Below are 24113 nucleotides of genomic sequence, written 5' to 3'. Positions count from 1 at the left end.
TGAGGGAAATCATCGCCCAGTGGCTTACCCCACTTAGACTCTCCTGGGGATTTGTGATATCTGACAACGCCACCAATATTGTGCGGGCATTACATCTGGGCAAATTCCAGCACGTCCCATGTTTTGCTCACACAATAAACTTGGTGGTGCAGAATTTTCTGAAAAGCGACAGGGGCGTGCAGGAGACGCTTTGGGTGGCCCGAAAAATTTCTGGCCACTTTCGCCATTCAGCGACTGCGTGCCGAAGACTGGAGCGCCAGCAAACACTCTTGAACCTGCCCCGCCATCACCTGAAGCAAGAGGTTGTGACGCGGTGGAACTCAACCCTCTATATGCTTCAGAGGATGGAGGAGCAGCAAAAGGCCATACAAGCCTATACATCCACCTATGACATAGGCAAAGGAGGGGGTATGCACCTGACTCAAGCGCAGTGGAGAATGATTTCCGTGTTGTGCAAGGTTCTTCAGCCCTTCGAACTTGCCACACGTGAAGTCAGTTCAGACACTGCCAGCTTGAGTCAGGTCATTCCCCTCATCAGGCTTTTGCAGAAGCAGCTGGAGAAAGTGAAGGAGGAGCTAAGACGGAGCGATTCCGCTCGGCATGTGGGACTTGTGGATGAAGCCCTTCATTCGCTTTGCCAGGATTCCAGGGTGGTCAATCTGTTGAAATCAGACCACTACATTTTGGCCACCGTGCTCGATCCTAGGTTTAAAGCCTATGTGGTGTCTCTCTTTCCGGCCGACACAAGCCTGCAGAGGTGCAAAGACCTGCTGGTGAACACACTGTCAGCTGAAGCGGAACGTGACACGTCAACGGCTCCTTCTTCATTTTCTCCCGCAACTGGGGCTGCCAGGAAAAAACTTAGGTATCCTAAGCAACCCGCTGGCGGTGATGCAGGGCAGGCAGGACCAAGTTTGGACATCTGGTCCGGACTGAAGGACCTGGCAACAATTTCTGACATGTCTACTGTCACTGCATATGATACTGTCACCATTGACAGAATGGTGGAGGATTACATCGGTGACAGCATCCAAGTAGGCATGTCAGACAGTCCATACCTGTACTGGCAGGAAAAAGAGGCAATTTGGAGGCCCCTGTACAAACTGGCTCTATTTTACCTGAGTTGCCCCCCCTCCAGTGTGTACTCCGAAAGAGTGTTTAGTGCAGCCGGGAACCTTGTCAGCGAAAGGCGTAGGAGGTTGCTTCCACAGAATGTGGAGAAGATGATGTTCATCAAAATGAATTATCAGCTCTTCCAGGGAGACCAGCCTCCAGAAGGTACAGAGGGACCTGTGGTGGTGGATTCAAGTGGGGACGAGTTAATACTTTGTGAGGATGAGGATGTACACACTGAAGAGGGTGAGGAATCGGTGGATGAGGAGGATGAGGATGACATCTTGCCTCCGTAGAGCCAGTTTGTGCAGGGACACATTAATTGCCAGCTTGTTTTGTGGGGGCCCAAACGAACCAATCATTTCAGCCACAGTTGTGTGGCAGACCCTGGCGCTGAAATGATTGATTTGTTAAAGTGTGCATGTCCTGTTTATACAACATAAGGGTGGGTGGGAGGGCCCAAGGACAATTCCATCTTGCACCTCTTTTTTTCTTTGCATTATGTACAGTTTGGGGCCTAGTTTTTCTAACTGCCATCCTGCCTGCCACTGCAGTGTCACTCCTAGATGGGTCACGTGTTTGTGCCGCCCACTCGTGTCGCTTAGCATAGTCATCCAGCTACCTCGGTGCAACCTTTTGGACATAAAAACACTATTGTGAGGTGTGAGGTGTTCAGAATAGACTGGAAATGAGTGGAAATTAAGGTTATTGAGGTTAATAATAGCATAGGAGCAGAAAAACCTACAAATTCTGTGATTTTAGCTGTTTTTATGCTTTTTTTCAAAAAAATACAGATCCAAAACACAAAACCCAGAACCCAAAACACGGAAGGGTGGTTTTGGCAAAACCAATCCAGATCCAAAACACGAAGAAAGATCCAGATCCAAAACCAAAACACAAAACACGAAAAGTGGCCGGTGCACACCCCTAATATATATATATATACACACATCTAATACACTACAGGACAGATGCATTTATTATATTTCAAAATTAAAAATAAACTACAGCACCGTCACCCTCATAGTTACAGCGGCGCGCTCCTTGGCTCCTCCTTTAGTCACAGTCACACCACACCGAGCCCAGGGTCACCCAGCCTTCGTTACTGTTGTCCCTCCCAGTCCTCGCCCGCCCCCTGAGCCTGGCGATGAGTGAGAGAGAGAGCCTTGCGGGATGTTGATATCATCATCCTGCGAAACCATTAGCTCTGCAGTGGCGTGGCGGCTGGGAGTGAGTGACACACAGTCTGGTGACCAAGACATCCCTATCCCACTCCTGAACTGCCGCCCGCAGGTGATTTTTTTCTTAATAAAAGGTAAAAGAAAAAGTAAGCGGCTATTGGGGTGCTGCGGCCTGGGCCCCCTGGCATGGCCAGGCCCTGGTAACCAGTACCCGCTTCCCCCCTCTCGGCATCCCTGAATGAGACTTGTACCGCACGGAGGTAAGATGTATGTGGACACATCTGTATTGGTTCTTTTACAGTGTAAAATATGGCTGTCAAACACCTCACTTCTTTTGTATTTCAATACTGTACCTCCTCAATGGGCAATGATGCAGACATTAAAAATAACATAACATGTAGTAAACAGAGGCTCCGTGAAAATACAAACATCTGAGTGCAGAGTCAGTGAAAAGGATATTTACCTGGTTCTCGTGAGAGATGACCACCTAAAGCAAAACGAAAGTATAAGTAGTGAACTGAAATGTTGTAAAGTTTCAAGGGCTTGTAACTACCACAGCCTAAAGCTGATTTGCTGTCCAATCAGGTGCCACTTTCATGTATTCGTTCATTTAAACATAAATCTCTCTGCTCTCAGTATGAGGTGTAGTGCTACTCAGGGGTTGGGGAAGATGATGAGGGGTGATTGCATTGAGAAGGGCTTTCCCAGTGTGGATATCCACTTTAAAGCTGGGTACTGTTAAAATCTGCGGTTAGCAGATCATTTTAGTTGCTATTGAGACACTGCATTTAATCCTATCTGATCTCATGTGTTCAGTAACTACTGTCTGTCTCTGTGCATTACTGGTAAGTAGTGGTCTATCTCAGACAGGGCCGGTGCAAGGTGTTCCCACGGGAAGCAATCGGGAAGCCGACTGCCTATATACCGGCAGCCGGCTTCCCGACTGTCTTATCCCGGCAAGGGTGAAATGCCGGGCGTCTAGATGTAGACGCCTGCATTTCCCTGACGAGGGAGGGTTAGGGTTAGGCACCCCCGGGGGGGACTTAGGGTTAGGCACCCCCCGGGGGACTTAGGTTTAGGTAGCGGGGAAGAAGGTGGTTAGGGTTAGGCACTTAGAGGGGGGATTAGGGTTAGGCACTTGGAGGGGAAGTTAGGGTTAGGCATGCAGCCGGCGGTATTTCATACCCATTCCATTCCCACCCCTTGTAGTGCCCCCAGTAGTAGTAGTCCCCCCCTTGTAGTGCCCCCAGTAGTAGTCACCCCAGTTGTAGTCCCCCCCTTGAAGTTCCCCCGTAATAGTCCCCCCTCTTGTAGTGCCCCCAGTAGTAGTCCCCCCTTTTGTAGTGCCCCCAGTAGTGGTCTCCCCGTTATAGTGCCCCCAGTAGTGGTCTCCCCGTTATAGTTCCCCCAGTAGTGGTCTCCCCATTATAGTGCCCCCAGTAGTGGTCTCCCCCCCAGTAGACACTTAATAAAAAAAAAAAAAAAACATTTACCTGAATCCCCGCTCTGGCCGCCGCCATGCGCTCCTCCGTTCGTCCTCCCGGGCCGGGCCGCTCTGCATTATGGGAGAGACGTCATGACGTCTCTTCCATTACCCACTGCAGGAGCCAGAAGATGGAGCGGCTTTCGCAGTGGGCGCAGCAGCAGCCGATGAGAGTCTGTCAGACTCTCATTGGCTGCTGATGAAAACAGACACACAGCTGCCGGAGCCGGCGGCTGTGTGTTTGGCACTGTGTAGTGTGCTGACCGAACTCTGTCCGGTCAGCACTACACTCGCGATGCAGCCTGTGTCACAGAGACACAGGCTGCCCGCGGTCCGCGACCCGCATAGTGCTACGGCCCGTGGGGCACATGGCACCCTGCCCCCTGGCCCAGCCTGCCACTGCACACACCTATATACACACACATACATTACATACACAGACTCACACACATACATACATAGACAGACACACACCTATATACAGACACACACATACATAGACACACACCAATACACACACACATACATATAAATTTTCCTCACCAAGTAAGCAGCTCCTCGTGTAGTCTAGAGGGGTGGAGCTCCTTCCATGATTGACAGGCTGGAACTCCCAGGTTAGGAGAAGACCCGAGGAGAAGGAAGGGATGGCCACCACACTGCCTGCATATTCTACTGAAGTCAGATACATGACAGACAGGAAAGTAGTTCAGATATTACCCCTCGAACCTCCCCCCCCACCCCCTGACACAGACCTGCCCTGCACTCTCTGCAGTCAGTGACATACAGTGACATACAGGCAGTGTGGTGGCCACCCCTTCCCTCTCGGGTCTCCGTCCTCAGCACACAGTGAAACAGACAGCACACACACATACTGACAGCCCAGGGGCCACGACAGGGAGACTGGCAGCCTGGAGTCAATGCAGGCAGTACAGGTACCGGCAGCTGTCAGATGATTAGACCAGCAGCCACACAAGTGCAGTGTAAAAGAAGGATGTCTCTCTTTCAGATACATCCTTCTTTTTTGTTTGGTAGACTCAGCGGCTCCCTCCAGGGTCCGGCGCCCTTAGGCAGCTGCCTAAAGTTGCCTAATGGTAGCGCCAGTCCTGATCTCAAATCTTGTCTGTGTGCACAGGACAGGTGCAGGAGTCTATCATTAGGGTGGCTTGCAGGGCTTGCTCTGATTGGGCCCTGTTTCTGTTAAGTTGCAGCCAGTCCTTCACTCCATGCCGGTGATAGCGTTTCCATGTGTTTCCGGTTGTGGCCAGTCTCCTGTTTGTTTCAGTCAAGTTCCAGGGCTCGTGTTTGCTTTATTTTTGTCTGGATTTTGTACCATCCAGATGGCATGGTCTGCATAACATCTGCTGTTTGCTGTTTGTGTCATCTAGGCAGCACGGTGTGCTGTCCTGAGTGCGCAATCCAGTGCACCCATGCCTGTGTCAACCCTGTGACATAGGCCGCACCTCAGCATCCTAAGTGCGCAATCCAGTGAACCAACGCCTGTGTCAACCCGGCAACATAGGCCGCACCTCAACATCCTAAGTGCGTAATCTAGTGCACCAATGCTTGTGTCAACCCGATGACATAGGCCATGCCTCAGCATCCTTAGTGCGTGATTTAGCGCACCAATGTCAGCGTTTACCAGCCAAGGCCTACCAGCCCTCAAGGCTGCTACACGGCTAAAGCCGCATCCAATTCAGCACAGAGGCTGCCTCTTGCCAAGGCTTACCAGCCCTCAAGGCTGCTACATGGCCAAAGCCGCATCCTATTCCGCCCAGAGGCTGCATCTCGCCAAGGCTTACCAGCCCTCAATGTTGCTACATGGTCAAAGCCGCATCTTGCTTCTCAGCCCAAAGGCAACTACTCACCAGTCCTTAAGGCTGCAACACCTCACCAGCCCTCAAAGCAAAATGCCCGCCGCTAGCCAAGGATTCCAGTCCTCAAGGCTGTAGCTGGACTTTCTTATATCTTTTAGTGGTTATCATCTCCAGTCTACAAGGGGTACCCCCAACCTATCTCCTTACCAAATCCTCCACTCTACAGTCATTGGCATCAATTCCCTTCAGGAATCATTACATTATCAACGGCCAGAAAAATAAAATTAATCTTAGCTACAGGATTAACCATAGAGCTTGGTCAGAATCCAGCCCAAATTCTTGCGGCCCAGATCCAGGTCTTGACACAGAAAGTCCAGGAGCTTTCTCTCCGTATTGAGGAAACACAAGCAACTCCAGCTCCAGCTCGCCCTCTCGAGCCCAAACTTAATTTGCCAGACTGTTCCTGAATTTCCTTGAAAGTTGCAAGCTATACTTTCGGCTTCGGCCTGAGTCATCAAGATCAGAGACTCAATGAGTCGGCATTGTAATCTCCCTGCTTCAGGGTGACCCCCAGACCTGGGCCTTTGGTCTACCTTCTACACACAGTGCTCTCCAGTCAGTAGAGGCCTTCTTCACCACCTTAGGCCTGCTCTACGATGACCCAGACAAGGCGGCATTGGCCGAGTCGAAACTTCGGTCCCTAGTATAGGGCCAGAAAGCTGCAGAGGACTACTGCACCGAATTCCGCAATTGGTCAATTGACTCCGGGTGGAATGACCCAGCACTTCGGAGTCACTTCCGCCTTGGTCTATCAGACCAGATTAAAGATATCCTGGTACAAAATTCTGTTCCAGAGACACTGGATGACTTCATGCATCTAGCAGTTCACACAGATCGCTGTCTCCGAGAACAGAGACTGGAGAAGGAGCTTCCTACACCTGCTCCTCGATCACCAGTTTGGGTTACTCCACCCGATCCAGGAGAACCAATGCAGTTGGATGCATACCGTCTCTCGGCTGAAGAGATATAGAGAAGACGCTCTCTAGGCCTATATTGTGGAGAGAAGGAGCATACAGCCATAAATTGTCCTGTGAAATTGGGAAAAGGCAAGGTCTAGGTGCCTTAGGAGAGATACATCTAGGCCTTGCATCTGTCTCTCCCACAAATTCAGTCTTGATATCCACTATGATCCAAGGGAAGGATTATAAAGTTTCTGTCCCGGCCTTCCTAGATAGTGGTGCAGCAGGAAATTTCATGGACATTACCTTCTTTCATACCTTGGCATCCGAACTTCTAAAGCAACCTTTCTCCATGGTCGGGCTAAATGGTGAAGAATGATCTAGGATCGCCATTGTATCCCAAACTCCTCCCCTTCGTCTGTCCATTGGTGCCCTACATTCTGAAGAAATTACTTTCCTGTTACTCCAGTGTCCGCTGGCATCTTTGGTCCTAGGTCTCCCTTGGCTCAGGAGACATAACCCTGTCATCCATTGGCGCACTGGAGAGGTTCTTCAATGGGGTGATACCTGCTCTTCTACCTGCATCACATTCCCTGTTCGTCTGGTTGCCACCGTCCAGCCTGAATTGGCCTCCAAGATCCCTGCCCCTTATCGGGATTTGGCAGAAGCTTTTTCTAAATAAAAGGAGGTTATCCTGCCACCTCATCGCTCTTATGACTGCTCTATTGACCTTCTACCCGGAGCAAGGCTTCCCAAAGGTAGACTTTATGCACTGTCTCTTCCGGAGAGTAAAGCGATGGAGGAATATATCCAGGAGGCCTTGGAGAAAGGCTTTATTTGACCTTCCAAATTGCCGGTCAAAGCGGGCTTCTTTATTGTGCAGAAAAATGATGGTTCCCTCCGAACGTGCATAGACTTCCGAGGTCTAAATATAACGGTGAAGAATTCATACCCTCTGCCTCTGATTTCTGCCTTGTTTGATCAGCTCCAGGAGGCCTCCATCTTCACCAAGATAGATCTCAGAGGGGTGTATAATCAGTTTCGCATCAGAGAAGGCGAAGAGTGGAAGACTGCCTTTAACACCCATTCCGGCCACTATGAATACCTAGTGATGCCAGTTGGTCTATCCAACGCCCCAGTCATTTTCCAGGACTTCATCAACGATGTGTTGAGGGAATATCTCGGGGTATTTGCAGTAGTCTACCTCGACGACATACTGATTTACTCCAAATCCCTGGAAGAACATCGTAAGCATGTGAGGCGGGTGCTGTTAAAGCTCCTGGAGAATAATCTATATGTGAAACCAGAAAAATGTGACTTTGAAGTCCAAGAGGTATCATTTTTGGTATACATTATCTCCTCTCAAGGATTTGCGATGGACCCAAGCAAAATCAAGGCCATCCTAGATTGGGTTCAGCCAACCAATCTAAAAGCAGTTCAACGCTTCCTTGGCTTTGCCAACCACTACAGAAGATTTTTAAATCTTTCTCATCCATAGTCACACCTTCACACCTATTGTGGAGCTTACCAAGAAAGGAGCAGATGTGGCGAATTGGTCGACCGAAGCACTTCAAGCCTTCAACTGCTTAAAAACTGCCTTTATCTCTGCTCCCATCCTCCAACATCCAAATCCTGATCTTCCGTTCATTCTCGAGGTACATGCCTCTGAAATTGGCGTGGGCGGTATTCTATCACAGAGGGATCCTGAAAATGGCAAACTACATCCCTGCGCTTTTTTCTCTTGAAAGTTTGCCTCAGCAGAGAAGAACTATGATGTTGGGAATCGTGAGCGTTTGGCCATCAAATGGGTGTTTGAGGATTGGAGGCACTGGCTGAAAGGAGCGAACCACATCATCACGGTGCTCACTGACCATAAAAATTTGTCATATATTGAGTCCGTCAAGAGGTTGAATGCCAGACAGGCCCGATGGGCATTATTCTTCACCCGTTTAAATTACGTTATCTCGTTCTTGCCCGGTTCCAAGAACTTAAAAGTGGATGCGTTAGCCAGGGGTGTAGTATGCGGCCGGCAGTTCAAATCCCGACAGCGGCAGCCCGGCAATGGTGAAAATCCTGATCATCCTAAGATAAGTATCACTAACCTAATTCTACCCCCTAACCCTCCCTTAGGGGTGCCTAACCCTAACCTCCCCCCCAAGTGCCTAACCCTAAACTCCCCCTAAGTGCCTAAACCTAACCCCCCCCTTCCCCGCAGCCTAAACCTAAATCTCCCAAGGGGGTGCCTAACCCTAACCTCCCCCCGGGGATGCCTAACCCTAACCCTCCCTTCCCCTAGCCTAAACCTAACCCTCCCAGGGGGTGCCTAACCCTAAGTCTCCCCGGGAACTCTAAAACCTAACCCTCCCCCCGCGTCTGTCTGAGCACCGGCTTACCTTCGTTCGGTAATCCGGGCGTCGGTCTACCGGCGTATGGTTAATACCAAGCATCGAGTTTTCGATACCTGTCATTAGTACCACGCCGGGATTAGAGAGTCGGGAAGCCTGCGGTCGGTATTTAGACCGTCGGCTTGCTGACTACATCCCATTAGCCAGCCAGCCTTTGGCCAATATGGGTGACAACAATATTGTGAGCTGTGAGGTGGTCAAAATTTACAGGAAATTACTGGAAATTAGTTAAATGTTATTGAGGTAGGAACAAACACAGGCCAAATTTACATGATTTTGGTTGTTTTTATAAAGTTTAAAAAAAAAATCAAGATCCAAAACACATGAGGGTGGTTTTGGCAAAACCAAAACCAAAACTTGATGATGAGTTAGAACCAAAACCAAAACATATGGGTTCAACCACATTTCTAGTTTAACAAGTTTCAAGTTGATGGTGATGATGGTCACATCTAAGTCGCCCAACATTCCTAAGAAACAGCCATTTATGCAAATGTAGTCAACCTGCTATGGCTGCTATTAGCGGTGATGTGTGCAGCAGCACATCACAATTACACATCGCCACTAATCGAATACCCCCCAAAGTATTCATATATATTATATACCTAAACATTGATTTTTACCAGTGGCTTATTTGACCTAGGGGCTGTAGCCCCCGGCAGCCCAGTAAAATCAGCAATCTGCAGTGACTGCCTAGCAGTAGCAGTGACATCCCATTTGAAGTGCTCCATGCTAATCACATGATGGACAGGCAGTTCCAGAGGTAGATATTTTCTCTCCATGAGACTGCCAGTCCCATGGGAAGCCACTCCTCTGCTATCATGACTGCTCTAGCCGGCTTCTAGGGGCTGCAGCCGATGCAGTCGCCAGAAGTCGCCCGGCTTGTTAATTTGTGCACATACCGCTCATGTGGATAATTACAAACTCCCCGGCCACCGCTGATTATTACCAAGTTATATGAGCTTATTAGCCGTGAGCTACACTGTAGCTATGTAATTGTACCCATCTGTCCATCAAATTAACTGCCTGTTCTCTTAATACTGAGATCTACAGCATTGATTATGGCACTTTTATTGATACTTAATTTATTATTGTCTAATATGATTCAACTGATTTATTCCTGTTTCTGTCTCTATTTCTAAGAATGAAAGATTAAATAAAAAAGTTACTGTACCCCACAATAAAAGCACCACTGTTATACATACCTTTAGTAGTAGAACAATTACGAGATAAAACCTTTATGGCCTTTAGCACTGTGTTGACTAGGACATGCGCTGAGCAATCTCCCATATCCTGAATACACAGAAAAAATAAAGTAGAACTAAGATTAAGTTTAAATGTAAATGTTTATCTCATCATGCCCAAATTGGATCCTGGATTACTTTGCTTATAGTTAGATACTGCACATTAGTTTGTTGGATGTTTTAGCTACAAACACAAGTTATTATTCTAACAGGACATGCATCCACAACTAGAGAGTCCACCTCATCTACGGGACGAATCATAAACAGACTTTCACTCTGTGAAAACCATGTACCGTATATACTCGAGTATAAGCCGACCCGAATATAAGCCGAGGTACCTACTTTTACCCCAAAAAACTGGGAAAACTTATTGACTCGAGTATAAGCCTAGTGTGGGAAATGGCAGCAGCTGGTAGTGCCCCCAGTAGTAATTCCCCCTGGTTGTGCCCCCAGTAGTAATCCCTCCTGGTAGTGCCCCCAGTGGTAATCCCCCCTTTCAGTGCCTCCAGTAGTAATCCCCCCCTGGTAGTACCCCCAGTGGTAATCCCCCCTTTTAGTGCCCCCTGTAGTAATCCCCCACTGGTAGTGCCCCCTGTAGTAATCCTCCCCTGGTAGTACCCCCAGTGGTAATCCCCCCTTTTAGTGCCCCCTGTAGTAATCCCCCCCTGTAGTAATCCCCCCCTGGTAGTGCCCCCTGTAGTAATCCCCCCCTGGTAGTTTCCCCAGTGGTAATCCCCCCTTTTAGTGCCCCCTGTAGTAATCGCCCCCTGATAATGCCCCCTGTAGTAATCGCCCCCTGGTAGTGCCCCCTGTAGTAATCGCCCCCTGGAAGTGCCCCCTGTAGTCCCCCCCCCAGTAGAGAGAGACGTGACAAGAATAAAAAAAAAAAATCACTTACCTGAAACTCCCGCTCCTGGTCCCGCCGCTGTCCACTCCTCCGGCCGCTTTGCATGGGAGAGACGTCGTCATGACGACGTGTCTCCCATCACCCACTGCGGGAGCCGGAAGATGGCTCCCGCAGTGGGAGCAGCAGCAGCCGCTGAGAGTCTGACAGACTCTCAGCGGCTGCTGATTACACCAAACACGCAGCTGCCGACTCCGGCGGCTGTGTGTTTGGCAGTGTGTAGCGCTGACCGAACTCCGTCCGGTCAGCGCTACACTTGACTCGAGTATAAGCCGAGGGGGTACTTTTTCAGCACATTTTTTGTGCTGAAAAACTCAGCTTATACTCGAGTATATACGGTATATATCATATGACTTTCTCACAATATACTAAGGTTAAAATTACCGGTATCCATTTGGTGCTTCATGTAATTACATTTTATACATATTTGCAAATTGTAGTGGAATATTCACATATCTCAAGCTGGTTCTAAACCTAGCTCTGCTTATACCATGGCAACATAAATGTAATATTTCATTTTACTGAAAATATTGCATGATATAATATGATTAATAAAATTACATAATAGAATAACAATATTATTATTATTATTATTATTTATTTATATGGCGCCACAAGTGTTCCGCAGCGTCTTACATAGTACATAAACAGTAACCAGCTACTTACAATACAATACAATACAATACAAAGCAGGACACGGACATGGATAATAAACATACTGTAGCTATATTAGCGACCTTAAAGCAGCCAAGTGTTAGTTGCTCTAGTGGGGAGTAAGAGATAAATGAAAATACAGTAGGGAGAAGCACAAGAGGGTAGAGTAACAATAGTAATTGAAGCCAAGGCCACCCTTATCCTGGCATAAATTTAAGTCTACTAGGCTTTTTACTGAACATAAGAAATATAGATATAATAGCTATACATGTATTTATTATTATTACTAATATAATAGTGCTGAATATAGTGTAAAAGTGCTGTGCAGTCGTTGTTTTCAAATATTACTAGATAACGGTTTATTTGTGGATATATGTAAATAATTTAGGGTAAAACATGAACTTTAGTCATATGCACCGTATCATACTGTGTCTATAACCCATCAGATGGCAAAATACGGCTAGGCAATTGTGTTTGGGGGACATGGGCTGTGTACTGCCTATTGCCATAGTGTGGCAGGGTGCAGCCCTCTGCTGTGCACATATGCAGCCCCACCTCCCAGCTTCCATTATCTGCCCTCATCTACTGAATTCAGGACCTCATTCAGAGTCGGTCGCAAGCGGCCGCTCGGTCGTATGCATCCGATGTTTTCAAACCACGCATGCGCACAGTTATTTGTGCGCATGTGCGTACGAGGTTTTGAGATCCAAAATGCTGTAGATCGTATGGCTTACGAACAGGAAGTGGCTTCCGAGAGTTGATTGACGTGAAAGGCCGTTTGTGGGTGTTGACGGGGGTGGTGGTCTGAAAACGCAGGCGTGCCTCAGCGTTTTCTGGGTGTTTTAGGGGCGTACATAAATTACCTGCTACAACCGACATAGAAGGCCAGAAGTAGTAAAACATCACTCTGCGAGCAGATTCGAGGCCTGGCTGATCGTACAGCTTGAGGTTGGGTACGTGCTCTCGCAAGCCCCAGAGTACAATCGATACTATCGAATGCTATTGATGTTAGGATTGATGTTTCTATTTTGAGCCACACAGTGAAAGCAGCTAATAATCGTTTGTTGAAGCTAATAACACTGCTAATTGGCTTGTAATTGATTCAGCTGCGTTAGCATTAGCGAATAATAGGAATAAATAAATTTCATGGGGATGGCTTATTCTATGCGTTTTTTTTGCTAATTTGAACATGCATTTAACAACAACACAACATTATTATTCCAAAATCCGGGTTTAAAATCTTTTTAATTTACAAACGCACTACCAGTAAAACATCAGCATGAACTAAATGACATTTGAACAATACAATACAAGCGGCCGCAACCATCAGAAGAAAATTAATATACAGCGACTGATGATTGACTCGATCGCTAGCTGCTATCACTCGCTAGCTAGAGGAGGTGCATTGTTCACGTATGGGCGTCACTTTGGTTGCAACCGACCGGCCGTACGATTGCTTCCTTTTTCAGTTTCTCGGTCGTTAGGCATACGACCGAGCAGCCGCGTACGACCGACTCTGAATGAGGTCCTCCATGTGCCTGACTTTCTCTTTTACAAAAGTAGAAGTAATAGGACAGAAAAGGAACTGATCAGAGGAATATGTCTGCTCAAAGCCCAGCGTGGCTCACAAATCATTAGCCATCTGCCTTGCCACTTCACTGCCCAATACTCCTGACTCCTTCTTCCCCTCCATATTTGCTTGTCTTTTCAACAGTTTGTGTCTTATTTGTCTCTCTCAATCCCCTTTGTTTTTGTTCCTTATATGTGCATATCTCTGTACCTGACAGAACCTCGCCCCCTCCCCCCAACGGCAAGCCTCATGACTGTTTAGTTAAACGTGTTCAGTGGCCTACCAGCTGAAATAATTGCCCACCACAGCTATAACCTGTTGCAATGTACTATCATTCATTAAAAAAGGTGATTTTGTTTTGTGATTTATTTCATTTATAATGATAACATTTCATATGCAAGATAATTCAAATCTAATAAAACTATTACAACTTACAGCTTCATATGGTTGTATGAAACAACGTTCCCAAGCTATGCCACTCTTCACTGCGCACACGCCCTCTTGGATTTTAAAAGTGACAAAATAATGTGTCCGGACGTCATTTTCATGCTGATTCCAAAAAAAAGGGGAAAATATATTAATTAAACTGTTCTATACTTAGTCACTGTGGGAAATATTGGTATTATGTAACTTGGTGATTTATATATACACTTTGCAAATTGTAATACATAATATTAGGCAGAGGAGATCTGAAAATGTTTGACAATAAGAATTAGAATAAATATATTAAGTGGCCGATAAACAATAGCAGCACCACCATGTATGTTTACAATAGTCAACTATTATGGATAAATGATTAACTTATGGTGATTTGGTAGATACAATTGGCCTCTACATGTGGCCTCAGTTATTATTATTATTATTATTATTAGCCTTTATTTATAAGGTGTCACACATTTTGGCAGCACTGTACAGAACAAGGTACCCAATACAGTGCGCTGGCAATACCACTGAACAGTAGCCAATGTGTACAGGGCACCTAAAACATTGAGGGGGAGATATATCAAACCTTTGATCTACATAAAATGTAGAAGTTGCCCATAGCAACCCATCAGCTTCTAACTACAGTATCAGTTTACAGACTTGACAAATGACAGTAGAAGCTGATTGGTTGTTATGGGAAACTTCTCCACTTTATCTCTCTCGAAGGTTTGATACATCTCCCCTTGAATGAGTGACATTATGACACTCATTTTAAGTCTCTGGGCCTGACTCAGAGGTGGAAATAGTACTGATGTTTGCGCAGTTGTCCGATGCCTTTTGTACTGTGCATGTGTCCTGATGGTTACCGCCAGCAGTCGCAGAACAATTTTGGACACTGTTGGTGAGCTTGGGAAATAACGGGGGTAGCTACTCAGACGCGGGTGTGTCACGGCCTGCGACTGCATCCAAAGACACAGTTGTAATGGCACTGGCGACCATGTTCCGATGGACAACAATAGGGTTGCTCTAATGTCCAATGGGTGCAACCGATGTGCGTTTCATGATGCAACTTTTTACGCACAGCAGCGGATTAGAGGTGGAGCCGGTGGGCGTCTCAGTATAAATTCACAGTTGCGCTGCACAAAAAGACGCAGTTGCAGCTATAACAGCGTCCATCTCTGAATCAGGCCCTTCGTCTTTATCTTGACACCCCTCCACTGAGCCACAACATGAACAGTAATCAGCAGCTTCTGTTCTGTGGAGCTTCCATTTGCTGGTCCTTCATGTTAGTAAAGCACTGTGAGTCTGCATCGCAAGAGAGGAGGGGGCCCACATGTGGATGGCACAGAGGCCCCATCCTCTTTTATATCACCCCTGTAGGAAAGTGTCTATATTGTAACAAATAAGTGAATGGGTGCATACTGTACCTCTCCCTCACCCTCTGTGCTTTGTCTTCTCTACATAATTATGCTATGTGCTCACTGTATTTCTTTATATAAGTGAATGTATATACTGTACTGTCTGTTCTTATATATCTTGTTTTTAGTTTTATATCCTTGTACAGAGCTGTGGAACCCTTGTGGTCAGGGCCGGATTTACCACAAGGCAACAGAGGCGGACACCTAGGGTCTGGTGGGTCTTAGGGGGCACGCCTCTCCCGATAAGCAAAATATGTAAAAAAAGTGTTTTATTTTTAAGTAAATAATATTGCCCCCTCCGCCTGCACTCTACGGTAAGTGTGATTCCATCTGACCTGTGCTCCTCCTCCCCTCTGTGGTTCCTGTCAGAGCATGTCTGCCCTGCTCTCTTTAGTTTACAATATATGCCTGTCTACTCCAGTCATACACTACCGTTCAAAAGTTTGGGGTCACTTACAAATGTCCTTATTTTTTAAAGAAAAGCACTATTTTTTTCAATGAAGATAACATTAAATTAATCAGAAATACACTCTATACCTTGTTAATGTGGTAAATGACTATACTAGCTGCAAACGTCTGGTTTTTAAAGGAATATCTACATAGGTGTACAGAGGCCCATTTCCAGCAACCATCACTCCAGTGTTCTAATGGTACATTGTGTTTGCTAAGCGCGTTAGAAGACTAATGGATGATTAGATAAACCTTGAAAACCCTTGTGCAATTATGTTAGCACAGCTGAAAACAGGCCTGCTTGTTAGAGAAGCTATAAAACTGGCCTTCCTTTGAGCTAGTTGAGTATCACATTTGTGGGTTCGATTATACTCTCCAAATGGCCAGAAAAAGAGAACTTTCATGTGAAACTCGAAAGTCTATTCTTGTTCTTAGAATGAAGGCTATTCCATGCGAGAAATTGCCAAGAAACTGAACATTTCCTACAACGGTGTGTTCTACTCCCTTCAGAGAACAGCACAAACAGGCTATAACCAGAGTAGAAAGAGAAGTGGGAGGCCCCGGTGCACAACTGTGCAAGAAGACAAGTACATTAGAGTCTCTAGTTTGAGAAATAGATGCCTCACAAGTCCTCAACTGGCAGCTTCATTAAATGGTACCCGCAAAATGCCAGTGTCAACGTCTACAGTGAAGAGGCGACTTCGGGATGCTGGCCTTCTAGGCAGAGTGGCCAAGAAAAAGCCATATCTGAGACTGGCCAATAAAAGGAAAAGATTAATATGGGTAAAACAACACAGACATTGGACAGAGGAAGATTGGAAAAAAGTGTTATGGACAGACGAATCGAAGTTTGAGGTGTTTGGATCACACAGAAGAACATTTGTGAGACGCAGAACAAGTGAAAAGATGCTGGAAGAATGCCTGATGCCATCTGTCAAGCATGGTGGAGGTAATGTGATAGTCTGGGGCTGCTTTGGTGCTGGTAAAGTGGGAGATTCGTACAAGGTAAAAGGGATTTTGAATAAGGAAGGCTATCACTCCATTTTGCAACGCCATGCCATACCCTGTGGACAGCGCTTGATTGGAGCCAATTTCCTCCTCCAACAGAACAATGACCCAAAGTACACCTCCAATTTATGCAAGAACTATTTAGGGAAGAAGCAGCAGGTATTCTGTCTGATCTCAACCCCATTGAGCTGTTGTGGGAGCAGCTTGACGGTACGGAAGAAGTGCCCATCAAGCCAATCCAACTTGTGGGAGGTGCTTCAGGAAGCGTGGGGTGAAATTTCTTCAGATTACCTCAACAAATTAACAGCTAGAATGCCAAAGGTCTGCAATGCTGTAATTGCTGCAAAAGAAGCATTCTTTGATGAAAGGAAAGTTTGAAGGACAAAATTATTATTTCAAATAAAAATCATTATTTCTAACCTTGCCAATGTCTTGACTATATGTTCTATTCATTTTACAATTTTTTTTAAATTTTCAATTATTTTGATAAATAAAAGTCAGTTTTCATGTAAAACACAAAATTGTCTGGGGGATCTCAAACTTCTGAACCGTAGTGTATATGTGTATGTTTCCATGTCCCCCATGAGTCCTCAGTGTGGATGTCTCCCCTCAGGCCCCAATGTATATGTATCTATGCCCCCCCAATTACCGATGTTTATGTCTCCCCTACCCCCAGTGTGTATGTCTCCATGTCCCCCTCCCACGACACCCAATGTGTATGTCTCCATGTCCCCCTTCTGCCACACCCAATGTGTATGTCTCCATGACCCCCTTCTGCCACACCCAATGTGTATGTCTCCATGTCCCCCTTCTGCCACACCCAATGTGTATGTCTCCATGTCCCCCTTCTGCCACACCCAATATGTACGTCTCCATGTCACCCTCCCGCCACACCCAGTGTGTATGTTTCCATGTCCTCCACCCCAATGTGTATGTCTCCATGTCCCCCTCTCGCCACACCCAGTGTGTATGTTTCCATGTCCCCCTCCCGCTACACCCAGTGTGTATGTTTCAATGTCCCCCCACAGTGTGTGTTTCCATGTTCCCTTCCCCCAGGCACCAGTGTATATGTGTACATGCCCCCCCACGCAGTCACCAGTATGAATTTCTTCATGTCCCCCTCCCCCCAGTCACCAGTGTGTCACCAGTGTGTATGTCTCCATGTCCTCCCAGGCCCCAATTTGTCTCTGTATCATCTTTGTGTGTTCTTCCTCTGCTTGTGTCTTCCATTACTCCTCCTATTATACAGTATCTGTCCGCCCACCGAATTCTATCATTTATCCCCCATGATCAATCTTTTTCCTGTGCCCTCACCCCCACCTTTCCCCTGTGCACTTTGCAAACCACAAAACTTCTTGTCCTGCTCCTCCTCCAGCCACCCCCTATCTTCTTCCACTTGTTCCTTCTTCACCCCTCACCTTTCTTCTCTTCTGCTGAAGGCAATGGAATCCTATGGCCGAGGAGCAAAAGCAACATAGAGAAACCTGAGCATTGCAGGTGAGAACAATCTTATGTTTTAAATTATTTTTTTCCCTATAACGAAAACCCTTGACGGCAGTAAAATTTGCCTCAGACTTCGCCAGTGAAGCTTCCCCATATGGACTACACAAGTATTATGAAATCACTAATTGAAATTGCTGTATTCCTTGATGAAAGGAAGCATTTTTAATGTCTAAAGATTTTAAATTGTTTTGATTCCACTATGGAAACGAAAGCCTGCCTTGGTGAGGAGGTAAATTAACCATTACCACTTAATGCAAGGATTTCCCCCCCCAAAGAAGAAGGTCCTGTACTGGAAACTCCCCGGCCCCGCCAGAGAAGAAGGTTCTGAACAACAGTATTTCTTCTTGCTGCCTTTATCTGGGGATTCAGCTTAATGTGACCGAGCATCAGGGGTCAGAAGAGTGCGCATTGAGCTTTGACTGGAGGAAACATGTCCCCCTGATCCCTTTGTTCTGGGATACCAGTATATTTCATGTGAAGTTGAGGAGATTAATTCTATGTTTTAATCTTTGCCTTCATGTCCGGTTTATGTGATTTTTTTTTTTTGTGTGTAGGGACTGGTTGGGGGAGGGGGCAGACCAGTTTCTTGCCTAGGGCTCCATGAAGTGTTAATCTGGCTCTGCCTGTGGTACCTTACAAATAAAAGATAATAATACTTAAGACGCACATCCACTATCCAATTAAACAGGGCGTTTGAATGATATTGTTATCGTTCAATAGCTCGTTAATCAGGCACATATCAGGCATGCAAATGTCAGAAACGACCAGCGATGCACACTCCCGCTGGTTGTTTCCAACATCAATCATCGCCCAAACATGCCGGTCAATCTGCCGATAAAGACAGGTTGGCCATGTTCAGGGATAAAGGAGGGTGCCTACACTGAACGATATATATCAATCAGTGTAGGCACTACACAGTGCAATGAACAACTGAACGATATCGATAACGTTCAGTCATTTCATTGTCGCCTAGTGAATGTGCCCCTTTAAGTGCAATACATAACACAGAATTATGGCAGCATACAAAACGAAAACTAAATACTAACATAGGTGATAGTTATACAAAGCATATCCATTTTACTGACTATTATTTAAAGCAGTTCCCAATACAGACCATATTCCGGAGACTAGTTTAGCCCCTTAACGGTAGCATGGGATCTGACCGCAGCCAGATGGGCTTTTCCTGATATGGTCACATCCCATGCGCAGCATCCATTCCGACTCCAGGGTCCGGTACCGCCGCACAGTTGCGGCGGTTGGGGTCCCCAACCACCCAATTTGACCACCCGCGGGCCACTTCGGCCCACAGGTGGAACAGCCTCTATGGGTGGCGCCCCTGTGCGACCGCACTGGTCGAACACCGCTAGAGCCGGCCCTGGTAGGGATCTATTACCACTAGGGTGTGGGAGTTAAAGCCACTGGGGTATCTATTGCCACTTGAGATTCCATTGTCGGGGATGGAGGCTAACTTTAACAATAAGTACATTTAACTCTAGGATTATTTTCTTCACATCAGTATACAGTGAAGATCCCTTTCTGGTATTTTGTACACAGTGAAGACGTCCTCTCTGGTGGCCAGTATAGGATGAATATGGTGTCAGGTTGCTTATATACAGAGAAGGGGTCTGATATGTTTGGTCAACATTTATAATGTCGACAAGCATAAGGCTGACCTGACAATGTCATCATGTCGACATATTTAGCATGTTGACATTGACCATGTTGACAATCATCATGTCTACATGTATAACATGTCAACATGATAGACTGTCAACAAACTGTCACTGATGGTCTAGTGCTGTCTTACCTGGTCCCTGCGGCAGCGTTGTCTCCAGTGATGTCTTCCCGGGTCCCAGCGGTCACACGTGGAACACTTCTGAGGATCGGCATTCCGGTGAGTATTCTTTCCCCTATCCCTAACCTTAATTCCTACCTCTAAAAATCCCTCAAGTACCAAACCCCAACCTCTACCCCGAAGCCTCCCAGCGACGCCTAAACCAAATCGGCGGCATTTTGAGAATGTTGACACATTCATCAAAGTTACAGTTTCTAAACTACAGTATATGCAAATGTATGTTATATTTAGAAATTATCCTGAATAAATAATACAGTCATAGAGGACCAAGGGCCTCTTTTATCAACGAGTTTTATCATAAGTTTTAAAACTCGTTGCATATTATAAATGATGCTCAAACCAAGTGGTGTCGTTATGGAGGTGCGGGGGTTGCGAGTCACACCTGGTGTGTCACCGTAGGAGGGGGTGACACCAAAATCCTGGGTCCTCCTCAGTGACAGGAGTCAGGTGATGCAGTGTAACATTATCCTGCAGCACTCGGCTCCTGTCACAGAGAAGGAGCTGACAGTGCAGGCACAGTCTCCGGGGGCAGCCCAGCATCTCCAGGGATGCTGGACACGCCTCCGGATTGATGCATTTGGGGTCTCCCGCAAGACCACGCCCTTTATTTTAGGCCACACGCCCTTTCCAGATCGGGAGGGATGCAGACTGTGCACCGGGTGTCACCATCCAGTGATGTCTTTGCTCAAGCCAATCAGCTCCCAACTGTCATTTTTCAAACAGATGACAGTTAGGAGCCGATTGGCTGGAGCCCCCATTATGAGTATGCAGTCACATGGGTATGCAGTCACTATGGGGAGATGTACAAAGCCTTGGAGAGATATAAAGTGGGGAGAGATAAGCTACCAACCAATCAGCTCCCAACTTTTATTTTACAGGCTGTATTTTACAACTTACAGTCAGTAGCTGTTTTGTTGGTACTTTATCTCTTTCCACTTTATCTCTCTCCAAGGGGTCTAGTTACTAAGCAGTGTTAGGAGACAGAGTGAAAAGTGATAAGGTGCCAGCCAATCAGCTCCCAACTGTCATTTTTAAACACAGCCTGTGAGGTGGCAGTTAAGAGCTGATTGGCTGGCACCTTATCACTTTGGGCTCTATTTACTACAATCCGCATTGGTAATGCAGATTGTAGTGTGATATTACCGAGTGAATTCGCATTGCGAATTCAGGCAATATCATAGGGATTTACTACAAATCCCTTGCAGGGACAGAGCTTGCGATAAAGCTCTGTCCCTGCTAATCCCATTCGGAGCCTTATCACGGTATTTTTGCAAAAAATACCGTGATTAAGTGCCCGCGCATGCGCCGACCGGCCACCGCTGCTACCCCCCCTCCGGCGCTAAGCCCCACCCCCAGCACTAAGTCCCGCCCCCCACGATCGCGGACTCCCCCCCGCGACCCCCCTCTCCCTTACTTACACTTACCTGCATGCTCCAGGCCTCCGGTGATGTTCTCCATTCCTCCGGTCAGGTGATCTCCCATACTGCACTGGGGCCCGATCACCTGATGACCGGGCAGCAGTGCACTGTGGGAGACCAGCTGACCGGAGGGGAGTCATCACCGGAGGCCCGATCACTGCTCCCTGGAGTCAGGTAAGTATTTTTTTTTTTACTATTTTTTTTGTTCTTTTTTTTACAGTAATCAGCTTGCGGTCTGTTTAGACCACACAGCTGATTACAGGGACCGACTCCCGGCTCTGCTCTCCCCGTTAGAGCAGAGCAGGAGTCCGGTAACCGGGGGAGACCCTGGATAACGCCACCTCCAGGTGGCGTTATTATCACAGGGCTTTCCCCCGTATTTTTTTCACATTTATTTTTAATAACTATGGTCAGATCACATTTCCCATTACAGTTATGGGAAATGCGATCTGCTTTACTAAAAATAAGTGATACTTAGGGGTTGGAGTAGAATTTTACGAATTCTACTCCAATTGCCCTGTAATAACTATAGGTGATACTAAAATAATGTGAAAAGGGTGTGAAAACACCCTTTTTCACATTATTTTAGTAAAAATAATGTTGATAAATAGAGCCCTTTGTTTCCTAACACTGATTAGTAAATAGACCCCCAAGTCTTTGTTCATCAACCCCTATGTCGGCGTTCAACATGTTAACATTCACAATGTTGTCAGCAAAAGGTAAACATTAATGATATTGACACAATGAGAATGTCGACAAATGTAGTCGACACTGTCATAATATTACTAATCTATGTCACTACTGAATTGAGAATGTTACATAATGATATCAATTAATATAATTTACATATATATTTTAACTTAAGTAAGGTTTCCTTACATTAGTTTAAGATCTACCCATGTACGAACCTGGCCTGGTCAATCATGTTGTTGGGACCGGTCGTATAACCAGATGGCCAGATATGTATGCTAGTAGACTGCGTTAGTCTGTCTGTCCTCAGACCTCTTTTCTCTTCATTCCCTATTGATACAAGTAGAATGTGCATCTAACTGTAATGCAGTATTTAGCATCACTCTGTCTTTTTTGGAAAAAGAGTGCACGCTGTTGTAATGTGACCAAGGTAAATATCAATCTAAATTTCCCATATTCAATAGTACATTATGTTATGTATGTATCAAATTAGTCATTTATCTAGTAAATTATGAATTATTAATGTGATTTATCATATTTTATCTGTTTAAATATCTTGTTGCTGATATTCTAGCTAGTGCTGCAGACATTATTGTAGTTCTGTGTAGAACATGCAATATATTCATGTTTCATATAATGCACTATATTCTCAGCAGAGAAACATTTCCTACCTGTATCTTGGCGTCTGTAACTCTGTGCAGAATAAACTGGTTTCCATCTTGTTTTGCATTATTGTAGGACCTCAGCACCTCATCTACTACCTCAAAGATACTGGGGTCATCACAATCTGCATCGGTAATTGGAGCCTGGCTTGCAGAACCTAAGAAACAATATAGGCACAGGAACAGAATGAGCAGAAGTCTCATTGCTGCAAGTGATCCCCTGATTAGCCAGGGACTGCTTAGCAGTCTGTGGACATGTCAGTGCCAGGCAATAACAAAGAAGGACAAAATGCAAAAAAATACTGTTTGGAAAGAGAATGGTCAATAAACTGTGATGACAGATGTTACCCAATCCCCACAATGCAAACTCCAGTATAGGTTTAAATAAACAGTTCAGTGAGGGGGATGTGCAATCCTTGGAAGTTGTTTATCTTCTAAGCACATTCCAATAATTGATTAGTACTCAAAATTGTACAAATGTGAATACAGTATTATATAATTGGGGCAACTGAGGCACGGGGGCAGATCATCGGCTGCTTTGACTGATGGATTTTAAATGGCAATAGTAATAAATGCTAAATCAGGCTTGATCAACTTTAATTATCGCCATTTGAAAACCATGGGTAAAAGTCTTTTGACAAACTGCAGGATAGTAAATCTAGCCCAATAATGTAATGCTTTTTCTTCTGTCAAACTAAAGTGCTAATATATCACCACTGCCATAAACTATTAGTTACGTAAATAAAATTAATAAATGTTCTCAATTGTGGACAACAAATACTGATGTCCTTATATAAAATCATAGTGATATCTTCATAACATGAAATAAAGATTTATACATGGACAAAGAAAAAAATGGCCTCAAAAACATTACTAGCTTTCATGGTATTGGCTTCTTCAATAGAACCCTACTTACTGCTTGCTTGTTACTTACCTGAATAATATAAAAGTTAGCTGCCTTATCAATTATTAAGCAGTGTAAACTAATGTGTCATTTATAAAAACAAACAAAGCAGTGCCACCAAGTGGATAGCAAACTACTTACATGGAAATACTAAGCAATAACTTTTTATAAAAAAAAAGAAAATTGGCGAAAATGCAGACCCACATTTTGGGTATGATGCAGATTTTGTCGCAAAATGGACTTAGGGCCTGATTCAGCAAGGATCGCAATTGCAAAGCTGCACGCAGGCTATAGATATATGATGTATGCATGCAGGCAGCTTTGCAATGCGATCCATGCAATCATGCAAATGAAGCAATAGGTGTATGTCACCCCTGCTTCATTTGAGATCCCAGCACTGCGACAGAGGTAACTCAGGTAAAATAGAGCAAGTTTGTACAGGGACCTCCAAATTGCTT

General features: G+C 45.7%; 1 protein-coding gene across 2 annotated transcripts in view; it reads right to left on the bottom strand.

Moving 5' to 3' along the window:
- Positions 1-22995, bottom strand: part of LOC148508325 (T-kininogen 2-like) — a 59616-nt gene extending 36621 nt beyond the window's left edge. The window contains exons 1-4 of one of the 2 annotated variants that reach the window (XM_088444770.1): positions 22761-22995; positions 13760-13873; positions 10158-10245; positions 2758-2781 (exon numbers count right to left, since the gene is read on the bottom strand). In XM_088444770.1, the coding sequence (XP_088300896.1) occupies positions 2758-2781; positions 10158-10245; positions 13760-13873; positions 22761-22955 (421 nt within the window). In that variant the 5' untranslated portion in view covers positions 22956-22995. The remainder of the gene's footprint in view (positions 1-2757; positions 2782-10157; positions 10246-13759; positions 13874-22760) is intronic. The other variant, XM_088444771.1, reaches the window with a different exon arrangement.
- Between the last annotated feature and the right edge of the window lie 1118 nt (positions 22996-24113).

This window comes from Taudactylus pleione, unplaced genomic scaffold (genome assembly GCF_031769625.1).
Source record: "Taudactylus pleione unplaced genomic scaffold, aTauple2 ptg000372l, whole genome shotgun sequence".
Lineage (NCBI taxonomy): Eukaryota > Metazoa > Chordata > Amphibia > Anura > Myobatrachidae > Taudactylus > Taudactylus pleione.
This window is presented reverse-complemented; position numbering and strand designations above follow the sequence as displayed.